The sequence below is a fragment of the Raphanus sativus genome, chromosome 5, assembly GCF_000801105.2.
Source record: "Raphanus sativus cultivar WK10039 chromosome 5, ASM80110v3, whole genome shotgun sequence".
Lineage (NCBI taxonomy): Eukaryota > Viridiplantae > Streptophyta > Magnoliopsida > Brassicales > Brassicaceae > Raphanus > Raphanus sativus.
This window is the reverse complement of record NC_079515.1, coordinates 23,745,999-23,759,214: the sequence shown is the minus strand read 5'-3', so window position 1 is coordinate 23,759,214 and position 13,216 is coordinate 23,745,999. Positions and strand designations below refer to the sequence as shown.

At 39.9% G+C, this 13,216-nt stretch overlaps 1 protein-coding gene across 2 annotated transcripts; it reads left to right on the top strand.

The window, feature by feature from the left end:
* Window positions 1-6,900, top strand: LOC108862588 (endoribonuclease Dicer homolog 3). Of its 2 annotated transcripts, none has more exons than XM_057010763.1 (23): window positions 1-209; window positions 290-476; window positions 580-693; window positions 792-996; window positions 1,071-1,108; window positions 1,187-1,321; window positions 1,409-1,561; window positions 1,661-1,781; window positions 1,875-1,980; window positions 2,069-2,252; window positions 2,335-2,495; window positions 2,586-2,893; window positions 2,968-3,239; window positions 3,325-3,852; window positions 3,933-4,026; window positions 4,121-4,356; window positions 4,450-4,659; window positions 4,742-5,209; window positions 5,286-5,558; window positions 5,647-5,973; window positions 6,054-6,186; window positions 6,268-6,379; window positions 6,473-6,900. In XM_057010763.1, the coding sequence occupies exons 1-23, from the start codon at window positions 103-105 to the stop codon at window positions 6,675-6,677; spliced, it is 4,677 nt and encodes a 1,558-aa protein (XP_056866743.1). In that variant the 5' UTR covers window positions 1-102; the 3' UTR covers window positions 6,678-6,900. The 2 variants fall into 2 exon arrangements, with proteins under 2 accessions (XP_056866743.1, XP_056866742.1); XM_057010762.1 differs by having other exon boundaries at window positions 1,872-1,980.
* The last annotated feature ends 6,316 nt before the right edge of the window (window positions 6,901-13,216 follow it).

Here is a 13,216-nt window from a genome sequence, read left to right as displayed (position 1 = left end):
TCTCTCTCTCACTCGCATAGTTGATAGTACACAGAAAGAAAGAGAATCGCCTTTTTCGAAAAGTTCTCTCCGAAGAAGAATCTCTCTGCCCTCCCGTTTCCCATGGAAGGAGACGAAACTCGTGGAGGAGGAGGAAGCAATTCTGTTTCCGCGAAGAGGAAATTCTCTGAAATCGATGAAGATTCTTCTTCTTCTTCGATGATAAACATGTATCTTCTCTCTTCCTACATGCTTTGCTTTTGCTTTTGGGTCTTTCTAGTTCACTAAAAGTTACTTCCTTTCCTTTCAGTTCCGAGTTGAAGACGTACGAGGTAGTTGCACAGACCAGGAACACTATTGTTCTTCTGGAGGAGACAGGAACTGATAAGTTTGGGGTTATCAACTTTCTCATAAAATCAGCCATGCCTCCTTCTTCCTCTGATTCCGACAAAAGATTCATCATTTGCTTGGCCCCTACTGTCAATCTTGTCAAACAGGCAACCTCCCATATTATTTACTCACTCCTCCTCCTTGTCTCTACTCTTTATTTGATTATTGTCTTTTGTAACAATATTGTTTTCTTTTTTACTATGGAATTAGCATTGCTGTGAGATCAGAGCTCATTTAAATCTGAAGGTTGAAGACTACTTTGGAGCTAAAGGAGTTGATAAGTGGACCTCACACCGCTGGGAACAGGAACTTTCCAACAATCAGGCATGTTTTTGCTTTCCTCTTATATATATATATATATATATATATGTATTTTTGACTACATTGATCACATACACTATTACCTTTTTGGTGTGGTTCAGGTTCTAGTTATGACTCCTCAAATATTGCTAGACGCCCTTAGAGGTGGATTCCTGAAACTAGAGATGGTACGCCTTCTTGTAATAGATGAATGCCACCGCACCACTGGCAATCATCCTTATGCTATGATTATGAAGGAGTTCTATCACAAATCTACTGACAAACCGAGGATGTTTGGATTGACTACTACAGACGCCATTAGAAAAGGCAATGATGCTATTTAAAAGTTTTTCTCTTTGCATAACTGTTTTGTTAATGCTCCTCCTCATTGAACTGTGCAGATCAAGTATCAGAACTGGAGAACCTCATGGACTCGCAGGTACTTTGTTTTATTTGTGTTAAATGAACATTTACTATCCTTCACGAATTGAAGTTAATGCAAAGATTTTACTTTCAGATTTTTAATCCTCAAAGGCAGAAAGGGGTGGTGGACAAGTCTGCCGCAAAAGTAAAAGAAGGTCCAGTGTTTTATGACCCACCACCTTTCTGCTATTTAGAACTGAAAGATAAGTTGCGAACTTCACACCTCAAGGTAATAATATATGCTCCAGAGCATTTGCTCTTTTCCTATTATCATCTTTCAAAAGGTTTGAAAAAGGTTGCATCTTGTTCCACACAGTTTGATGCTTCTCTGTTAAGGCTTCAAGAAATGGAAGAAGGCAACTGTCAGGACACGGAGAATAAGTGTGAGGCATACCAAAAACGATTGTCCAGAGACTACAACGATATTTTGCATTGCCTTGATAGTCTTGGCCTGATTTGCGCTCATTTGGTATTTCCTTCTATCACAATAACGACCACTTCTGTTGTCATCATCGCCACCATATAATAATTCTGTGATGAAATTAATATATATATTTTTCATTTAAAGGCGGCTGAAATCTGCTTGGAGAAAATCTCGGAAACCGAAACTAATGAAGAAGAATGCTCAATGGTGTACAAGCATTTTCTTAGTGATGTTTTATCAACACTTGGGCTGTTTTTGCAGCAAGGTACTCTGTATTAGAAAGCTCTTTTTGCATTTAAGCTTTCTAAATCACTAATTTAATCATTTTCTTTTTTATCTTTTGTGTGTGATTTAGCAGAAGAAAAGAATTCGGTAGATTTGCAGCAAGTCAATCCGTCAGCAGTGATTTCGGGACTTGTTTCTCGAAAGTTACAAGAACTTCTCCATCTATTGGATTCATTGAGGTAACTTATATTGTTTTTTTTTTCCAATTTCCCAAAATTGCAACAAAGGCTCCTTCTGTTCTCTCAAGAATTTAAATTTGCTTAACAGAGGTGAAACGCAAAAGCCATGTCTTATTTTAGTTGAGAGAATCATAACTGCAGTAGTGATCGAAAGATACGTGAAGCAACAAGCCTCTTTAGGTTACCTTTACGTTTTACATTTAATCGGAAACAACGCCTCTACCCATGATGCACTGGCTCAGAAAATGCAAGATTCATTTCATGTTGGCAAGGTTACATCTTCTTTATCACCTTAGAGGATTAACAGATTGAAGTTATGTCTTCTCTGAAAGCTTTAAAAAAAAATGGATGCAGGTAAATGTTTTATTCATCACTGATGTGGTCGAAGAAGGGTTTCACATGCCAGACTGCTCATGCATGATATGTTTTGACCTGCCCAAAACAGTGCGTAGTTACTCGCAGTCTCAAGAACTGGCCAAACAGAGTAACTCTAAATCTATTATGTTTCTTGAAAGGTAGGAGACAAGTCTTGATTAACACAACGTGTTTACTTGAAACCCAGTGCCCTCTTTTGCATCTCATCTTTTTCATACAAATTTTTGTAGGGGGAACTCGAGCCAAAGAGATCATCTGTATGACCTTATGCGAAGAGAAGTACCAGTGCGAGATCAAGAAACTCCAAACCTGAGATTGTGTCCACCTCCGGAAGCGAATGGCCAGGACGTGAAAGAGAATGGAGCCACGGTTACTCCAGATTCTAACACCACTGTTACTGATGAACCAGCGCCAAAAGAGCAGTCGGCGAATAAAAAGTTACGTCAACACGAAGTGGTGGACAAGAATCTACTACCGTGCAGCGCCAAAGAGAAGGCCACCACCCCTTCTAAAAGTAAATCATCTTCGTCGGCTGCAGGTATGATGTCACACAACATCAGCAGATGCATATCTTCTTGTGTTCTTCTTATATAATTCTATTTTTTTGGACAGGTTCTAAAAAGCGGAAGGAGTTGCACGGGACAACCCGTGCAAACGCGTTGTCAGGAACCTGGGGAGAAAATCTTGATGGCGCCGTCTTTCAGGCTTATAAACTGGACTTCCGGAGTAATATCTCTGGGGACGCGTACTCGAGCTTCTCTCTTCTGATTGAGTCAACCCTTGCCGATGATGTTGGTAACGTCGAGATGGACCTTTACTTGGTCAGGAGGTTTATAAAGGCTTCTGTTTCACCTTGTGGCCAGATACGTTTGAGTCAAGAAGAGGTATGTAACCTCCCACACACTCTGGTCCCCATGGGATTTTATACAATTTCTTGTTTTATATCTTCATATTTATGTGAACATGCAGATGGTCAAAGCAAAGTGTTTTCAGCAATTCTTCTTCAACGGCATGTTTGGAAAGTTGTTTGTTGGATCCAAGTCACTGGGGACAAAGAGAGAGTTTTTGCTTCAAACTGACACAAGCTCTCTTTGGGATCCTTCCTTTATGTTTCTACTGCTACCGGTTGAGACCGGTGATCAAGCTTCGAGTGCAACGACGGTTGATTGGTCAGCGATCAACTCCTGTGCCTGTGTAGTTGATTTCCTGAAGAACAACTCCCTTTTAGAACTTCAGGTTGGTGATGATGAAAATCATCACTGCGACACCTCACCCGGTCAGGAAGTTTTACAAAAGAAAGAAACGGAGACGAATCTGATTCATTTCGCCAACGCTTCGTCTGATAAAAACAGCATCGAAGAGATTGTGGTCGTTGCAATTCACACCGGGAGGATATACTCTATAGTTGAAGCGGTTAAAGATTCTTCTGCTATGAGCCCGTTTGAGGACGAGGCCTCTTTAGAATATGCTACTTATGCAGAATATTTTAATAAAAAGAAAGTGATATTCTCTTATATCTATGGATGTTGTCTCAGTTTTCTTGCGTAACTTAAAAATGTGGTTTCCCTTCAATCAGGTATGGGATCGTACTGGCGCACCCGAACCAGCCATTGTTGAAGTTGAAGCAGAGTCACCACGCGCACAACCTCTTAGTCAACTTCAGTGAAGAAGGTAAAGTTGAGTCTTTACATTTTTGTACATTTCTCTAGACATTGTAATGTACAAGCTCTTAAAAGATGTTTTGTTTCCAATGTAAAATGGGCAGTGATTGAGAAGAAAGAACCAAAAGTTGGTGGTAACGTTAGAAAAGCAAAACCGAACATCCACGCTCATTTGCCTCCGGAGCTTTTGGTAAGAATCGACGTACCACGTTCCGTGACAAAATCAATCTACTTACTACCATCAGTGATGCACCGCCTAGAGTCTCTAATGTTGGCCAGCCAACTTAGAGAAGAGATTGGTTGTTGTAGCGTCGATAACTTCAGTATATCTAGTACATCGGTATGGTTCTTCTCCACACTATTTTTATCATTTAAGAGTTTTGAAAAACTAGATAAATCCTTAAATCTTTGTATTTGATTTACAATGAATCAGGTTCTTGAAGCAGTTACAACACTTACAAGCGCTGAAGCGTTTTCCATGGAACGTTTGGAACTGCTTGGTGATTCGGTGTTGAAGTATGTTGTGAGCTGTTCTCTATACCTTAAGTATCCTAACAAAGACGAGGGACAGCTTTCGCGTCAGAGGCAATCGATTATATCTAACTCCAATCTTCACCGCTTGGCTACAGATCGCAAACTACAGGTATACATACATACATATATACATGTAAGTAATGTATCATTCGGAAAATTAAAGATCTATTTATTGTTTTTTTTTTAAATAGGGATACATAAGAAACGGCGCGTTTGAACCGCGTCGGTGGACCGCACCTGGTCAATACTCTCTCTTCCCCGTTCCTTGCAAGTGTGGGATTGATACTCGAGAAGTACCGTTGGAGCCAAGATTCTTCACAGAGAACATGACTATAAAAATTGGCAAGTCTTGCGACGTGGGGCACAGGTGGACGGTTTCGAAGTCCGTATCAGATTGCGCCGAGGCACTGATTGGTGCCTATTACGTTAGCGGTGGATTGGATGGGGCTCTTCACGTGATGAAATGGCTTGGCGAAGACGTTGGATTTGACAGAGAGCTAGTGAACGAAGCCATAAACAGAGTTTCTCTACGGTGTTACGTCCCTAAAGACGGTGAGCTAACGGAGCTGGAGGCAAAGATCGGACGTGAGTTCTCTTCGAAGTTTCTTTTGAAAGAGGCTATCACACACACGTCTGTTCATGAGTCATACTCCTACGAGGTCTGTGCTGCTTCTTTGTTTGTTTTCAAATCCTGCAATTGTTTGGCTGCTTTTTCTAATCTTGTTCCTCAAACAGAGATTGGAGTTTCTTGGCGATTCCGTGCTGGATTTTCTAATCACCAGACATCTCTTCAACACCTACGAAAAGACAGGGCCTGGAGAGATGACAGATCTTCGTTCTGCATGTGTAAACAACGAGAACTTCGCGCAGGTTGCGGTAAAAAACAATCTGCATACCCACCTTCAACGCTGTTCAACGGTTCTCGAGACTCAAATAAAAGAGTATCTGATGTCGTTTTCAAAGCCAGATGAGACTGGTAGAACAATCCCTTCAATACAAGGACCTAAGGTTAAAAAAACAACAACATTACTTGCATGACCGTTTCGATGCTTGAGTGACAAACTTCGTCTGTTTTCTTTTTTTTTTTTGGGTTTAGGCGCTTGGGGACGTGGTGGAGAGTATCGCTGGAGCACTGCTGATCGATACGAGGTTAGATCTTGATGAAGTGTGGAGAGTGTTTGAGCCGTTGCTTTCTCCGCTTGTGACGCCTGATAAACTTCAGCTTCCTCCATACCGAGAGCTCAGTGAGCTATGCGACTCTCTCGGGTATTTCTTCCGTGTGAAATGCGCAAATGATGGTGTCAAGGCACAAGCCACGATCCAGTTACAGCTGGACGATGTTCTTTTGATTGGAGATGGATCTGAACAGACAAATAAACTGGCTCTGGGAAAAGCAGCTTCCCATCTTCTTAAGCAACTCGAGGTATATATATATATATATATTTCCTGATGTTTTTTTTTCCACTTGTATGTGTGTATTCATTCATTTACTGAAACTTTCAGAAGAGAAACATTTCACGTAAAACTCTGAACGGGGATGATCAAAGCTCCATGGATATGAAACTTGCTTGCAATCTTAGCGACAGAGAAACTCCGTCTTCAGATTCTATCGAAATGCAGAGCACAGTGGTTCCAGGTCAAGACTACTTTTAAGATTCTTCTTTCACTTCTTTAGCGTCCAGAGTATGTGCATTTCATGGTTTAATTTTTGTTGCAGTTATTGGACCTATAAACATGAAGAAAGGAGGGCCGCGTGGAACACTACATGAGTTCTGCAAGAAACATCTCTGGCCAATGCCTACTTACGACACTTTAGAAGAGAAGTCTCGGTGAGCTCACTCATCAATTCTGATTTGGCATAGTTTTTTTTAATTTGGCTCTCTCATGAGTCCTCTGACCATTCTTTGTGTGTGTGTGGACAGAACTCCGTTTGAATTCACAGATGGCAATGAGAAGCGGACTAGTTTCAGCAGTTTCGTATCGACTATAACCCTGAGGATACCTAATCGTGAGGCTGTGATGTATTCCGGAGAAGCCAGGCCTGACAAGAAGAGTTCCTTCGACTCTGCAGTCGTGGAACTTCTCTATGAGCTCGAGCGCCGCATGATCCTCACTATAAAAATGTAAAAATAATTGGCTGACTCTTTATATAAGTTAAAAAAATACTAAATGTGATACATTTGAGGGGATCTTGTGATCACCAAATAATCTCTAGTATGACAGACTAGGTTTAGATTGATTTGTATCCTAAATCACTGATCTATCTTATGAATGTTATTCCTAAATGATAAGCTGTAGAGCTGACGTTACCAAGTGTATTTTATACTGAACTTTTTTGTTTGAAAACCCATTCATTGTGTTTTTTACAGTCATCTTTTTACCTCTCTGCTGGTTCAGAGTCACTTCGATCATATCATAAATTTCTGGTCTGTGTTGCACGGTCTTTACAGAGAATGAAAACAAAAAAATGTAAAAGTAAAAAGTATGAGGAGACCTGTGCTTCACGCGTTGAAGTGTTCTACCTCATGACAGATAACACCTACACAAGAGACTTGCGCATTTCAGCTTTCAAATATACACTCCCACTCGGAAAACTTTTGTAACGCCCCGACCCGCCCACGGCTAATGGGCGATCCACGCCCGCTCTCTCGGCCCGTAAACCCCATTCCATCTGACGGTCGGTCGTTAATTTTCCAAGGCTCGAAATCATTGTCTACTAACCCTGCAATCACCACATGACATTTCCCCGTGCTTTAGTCTCACTTACACGGTATCGCGAATCACTTCCCGATAGGTCACCCATCATTTCACTACTCCAGCCCAAGCACGCTTAACTCTGGAGTTTTAAACGGATATATGACGGAAAATGTAAGTCAATTTTGGTGACATAGGTAGCCATATCAATTATCTTAAGCCATTTCACATATCACAACTCGGGATGTTACAATTCACCCCCTCTCAAAGAACGCAATGTCCTCGTTGCGCCCAACGACAGGTCTCAAGACGCCTCTCAGATCAGAACTGAGACGGCTAACCAGCTCTGATACCACTTGTAACGCCCCGACCCGCCCACGGCTAATGGGCCACCCACGCCCGCTCTCTCGGCCCGTGGGCCCCATCCCATCTGACGGTCGGTCGTTAATTTTCCAAGGCTCGAAATCATTGTCTACTGACCCTGCAATCACCACATGACCTTTCCCCGTGCTTTAGCCTCACTTACACGGTATCGCGAATCACTTCCCGATAGGTCACCCATCCTTTCACTACTCCAGCCCAAGCACGCTTAACTCTGGAGTTCTAAACGGATGTATGACGGAAAAGGTAAGTCAACTTTGGTGACATAGGTAGCCAAATCAATTCTCTTAAGCCTTTTCACATATCACAACTCGGGATGTTACAACTTTTCCTAAGGAGGTTTCTCAGAGCAACCTCTTCTTACCAGAGTTGCTTGAACTGGAGTTTCTAGCCAGCTACTTAACAGAGCTGACGTTAATAGACTGTCGTTACTTCCTTCTGTCATCGATGCTTCAGCTGTTTTTCCTTGCCAAATGGACATTCGACCAATCAAACCATCCATGGGTCTGTAATGTTTGCTTCTCTTTCTCTCTATATTCAAACACAGTTTTAGTTCCACAAATCTTGAATCTTGTCCTTCTTTTTTAGGAATCCAACACTTGAGCACTGCACAACGTACAAACCTATCAGATCTGAAACCATCTGTTCTTGCCTTGCAAGATCTGCAGCTTAACACCAAAGGCTGCCCTTTGAGTGCCTATACAGATGAAGTATAGGGATGAGTGGGATGAGTGGGATTTCTGGATTCATGAACGGTTACGTCGATTGTGTTAAAGAAGAAGAATCGTAGAGGTTCTATTTTCCATCGTCAACATCAAATCCTAAGAAACCCTGTGAAGCAATGTTTTGAAATTTGATTCGGATACTAAACCAGACGATTTACCGGGCCGTTGGGTCAAATGATCAACCGCTGATTAATATGAATTAAATTTATTATATAATAATATATTAGCAATGAAAAAAAATATATAAAAACTAAAGTTAATATTTTAAAATGTTTTTTAAACATCAAAATAATAGTTTTATAAAATACTACAATTCCATCAAATATTTTTTCTTTGGTTCTTAAATGTTGGATTTTTTACAAAACCTAAATCCGATTAATATGAATTAAATTTTGCTGACAAAAAAAAAATCTGATTTACATTGGGTCACCAAATCTACTGGTTCAACCGCAAATCCGGATCGGATTCAAAACACTGTTATAAACTCGTGGACATTTATGAAAGAAAGTTTAAAAATTCAATGTCTTTCACAATTAACACCAATTAAAACCCATTAAATATAAATTGAGAAAAAATTTTAATGGTTAAAAGAGAATGTCACATGACATTTTTTTTTCTAAGGAGATAAAAAAGCCAACTTTGTTGTGAAAGTGTGTTTTATTATTGAATCAAAGTGTTCCTTATATAGGAAATACATGGCGACATGGGCCTAAATACAATGGGCCATAAACGGGCCAAGATTACAAGTAAATATCTAATGGGCTGGACATCCATAAACATAATATTCATAACACTCCCCCTTGGATGCCAGAACCATATATAGCTTGTAGTGTGCTTAATGTTGCCTCATTAAAACCTTACTCGGAAAACCCAGTGGGACAAAACCGAAGTGAAGGAAAAAGAGTACAACACACACTACTCCCCCTGTTCTGGACCTCCGTTCTTCAAGTCTGGCGCATGGACAATTTGATGGTTTAGCTTCATGGGCGCCAAGTCTTGAACTGGTCCTTCTGTTGCCACGTCCCAAACGGATAGGTAGACTTCATAGATGTGTAGTTGGTGTAGACATGGTGAAGAAGTCGGCTAACATTTCTCATGACTGAACTTGTAGTACTTTGTGCTTCTTCATCATTCTCCAAATGTGTATAACCTGTTTGAGACCTTGTATAAACCTGTAACATTTATTAAAACCAAACAATCCCTTTTCTTTTGGGTTTGGTTAGTATAAAATAATCTCAAACATAATAAAAGGATATTTCAATCCTGTCCCATTGCCTCATGTTCGGACATGCCAAATTTATCTAAGTAAAGTGCCAATAACACTTATGGCAGGGGACGTTTATGGCTTTATCAATGTCTTATGGTCTGAACATATCCATAAATCTTATCCGACCTAGTATGGCTTGCCATATCAAGGCGCCAATCATATCAATACATTTCTTTTGGTCGGATGTGCATAAGTCTTAAAAGTACTTATGTAAAGTCTTTCCTGGACCAAGGACACATGCCTTGTCCATAGCCATACCACGATTTGAATATAGTGGTCACTGGAACCGGTTTAGTCGGAACAGGATCGAGGAGACCGAGCCGGAACGGGGCCGGAACAAGACCGAGATGATTACATGGTCCATCTTTCTTAGATAAATTTCGACCATGAATGCCTTAGTATATCCATGATCTACTCGGATCATGCTATGTCCATTGTGTGTGTCCCGTTCATAGCTTTTGACCAAACTCTTCATGAACCTTCTTTATTATGTCCATAACTTGTTCATGAATGGCTATCATGCTATAATTTGATGTTCATCAAAACTAAGCCACTTTTGGATCAATATGCCGTTCCCCTTACTATGGACGTTTCAGGTCGGACAAGACCGAAGGGAACGGATCGGAACGGGCTGGACTAGAACCAAGATGATTAAGGTCGAACTAGGTCGGACGTGATCCTAGTTGATATGGGTCTTTGGTCGTGAATCTGATGGATTCATCCTCTTATTCTCTTTTGACCATATCACATTCTATTCTTGGTACTTTGGATCATAGATCTCAATACATATTCATGGCTATCATCTCCACTATAGATCATTGTATTCTTATCATAGCCTGTCCAAGAATCAATCAATCTAATCATCCTTTCTTTAAGTATGAACACAAGGAATTTCCTTCATAATATATGCATGGAGTGTTCAGGGACGTTCTTATAGAACTCCTTTCACTAAGTATTACTTAGTCTTATCCTTTACATGCATTATATGCCTTATATGCAGCTGCCTTTCGTTTCAGTCCATGAATAGCTTAGGAACAAAACTATTCTATGAGAATTTCTTTTCTCATCTTTCTGATACTCTTATCATTTCTTTATCCAGTGATCAATCATGCTGCTTACTACATTTCTCTTTTCTTATATCCAGACCTTTATCACTTTCGGATTTGTAGTAGCATCCACCACATAGGAGTATATCTCCTTATAATCTGTTCCTTGGTCTTTGTGAGTATCCTTGTGTAATCAAGCCATTCCTTGAATGCTTTAAATAGGAATATGAACACCTTAGTCCATGTCTCACGATTTCTTTTCCTTTCCCACACATGACCCATTTTCACTGGTTTTATCTTATCAGATGGTGTTTCTATATATGGCCAATACACCCATCTCTTTTATAGATTCTTTGAATCTTTCTTAAACCCCCACAGTTTCTTTTAGTCTATGAATGCATTCTTGTATTCTCATGGGTTCTGATCCTCGCTTATATCTTTTAAACTCAAGTGCTATTTTCTTATGCATCTTTATCTTTTGTGTATGTATGTGTCGACACTTCTTTTATAGTGTTCCATTGTGTTCCAGACATGAACTAATCGATTAGAGATTTCATTTTTACTAAGAACCTTTATTACCTTGCAGTTTGGCGTCCCAAACTACATGGTATGGTATCTTAGATGTTCAGCTGCGCAGCCTTATCTAAATGTCTGGTCTGGTTTCCCTTATGACCTCAGATATGTCTTTTATTTGCACCTTTCTTTTTATTTCCGAGGTTCCTTATCTTATGGAACATATTGGTCTATCTTTAGACTCTATAGCAACTTGATTATGTCTCTTCTAGGACATTAATTTCGTGGTGCTTAAGCTGGTATGACTTAGTCATTCTTTTTCTTTTCTTTTCGGGTCTAATTTGTCTGGCATTCTTTTAGCTAGCTTTGTATGATCTTTCTTTGGACGTCTTAAATCATATTCTCTGGTCCGAGGATCTTGCCAAGACAAGGATGGTTAATACCATTCCATTTCTTTATACTTGTACCAGCTTATTTCTTTCTCCCCCTGATGTTGGATAGTCGGATTTAATCATGCAATCCGTAAACCTGTCCTTAATCTGATCACCCATATTTGGCTCAAGGTTTCTTATAAAATCGTGGGAGAAAGCATTCTCATATCCAACATATATTCCCAATCTTATCTCATCTTTTTATGAGGTTCCATCCTAGACGGCACATATTATTGTGGTGGTCTATACATAATCTCTTAGGATGGTCTATGTCTGGATCATGACCCTTTATCATTCTTAGATGGGAATATCTATGCTCACTTTATATGGCTTGATGCATATTTTTATTACATGTAAATCCATGTGTTCCCAAGCATTAGCTAGTGATCTTTGTATCACAAAGAATTCGGCCAACTTCTATCATGGTCATAGACCATGTCACTCGGATTTTTAGTGTTGTTCATGGACCACGGGAGTGTCATTTCTCCCCCTCATGAACATGCTATAAATATTTTAGATGCTTGGAACATTATAGCCTATTGAGTTTCCCTTGTGTACATGTTACACAACGTGAGATTCTATGGGATAACTCTTTTGTGCCTTTTTCGATATCAATCTTTGCATCAATTTTAAAGACCTGGATGGCTAGTCCAGTCATGCCATAAAGTGTATAAAATTTTGTGGTCAACCTATCTGGTTACCTAGGCCTTTTGCCTTTATCATACTGATCTTTTAGCATAGTTTAGATCAGTTGGGAGTACAGTCTCGACCATTTTTATGCCTTGGGCGACTTTTTCTTTCTTTATAATCTTAAGGAATTTATATTTCTTTTGCCCATTGGTTCAATGCGGAAACCATTTATTTTTAAATCTTTATAACTCAATGGGTCTTTTATTAGGTGTATATAATGCCTTGGCCGAGTGACTATACTCTTATTTATAAACTCATATATACTCTTATCCATATCATAGAGTTTTGATGTCGAATTTTTTTTCAAGGCATCTGAAGTCTCATAATCCATGTCATCTTCACCATCTCGGTAAGCCATGTTGGCTTCCGGATTTTTCTTCAAAACTCTCTATGTAAAGCTCATACAAGTGCTTTGGAGTTTGGCAATTATTTGCCCAGTGATTACCCATACCACATTTGTGACACAAAAAAGATTTTATTTAAGGTTTAAAAGACACACTTCGACCTCGACCTCGACCACGGCTAAAGCCGGGTGTGGTACTGCGGCCTCGTCCTCGCCCATGTGTCTTAAATGTGTCACGACCTCGTCCATAACCTTTCCCATGGCTAGGGCCGGAATGATTGTTGTGCTGGACGAGATTACTTTCTTTCTTAGGCTCCAAAGTCAGCCTAGAAATGTCGGGTTATGATTTTGTACCGGGAGGTCTCATCTCACTGTTTCTCATTAATAACTCATTATTGGTCTCAGCCAATAGTAAACAGGAGATCAAATCAGTATAGGTGGTGAAACCTCTTTCTCTATACTGCTGTTGCAGTAACACATTAGAGAAAGTCTTGTTCAGTTACTTCTTCACTACATTGTTTCAACATTGACACTATCTTAAACAGAACCGAGTTGTATTCATCCACAGACTTATAG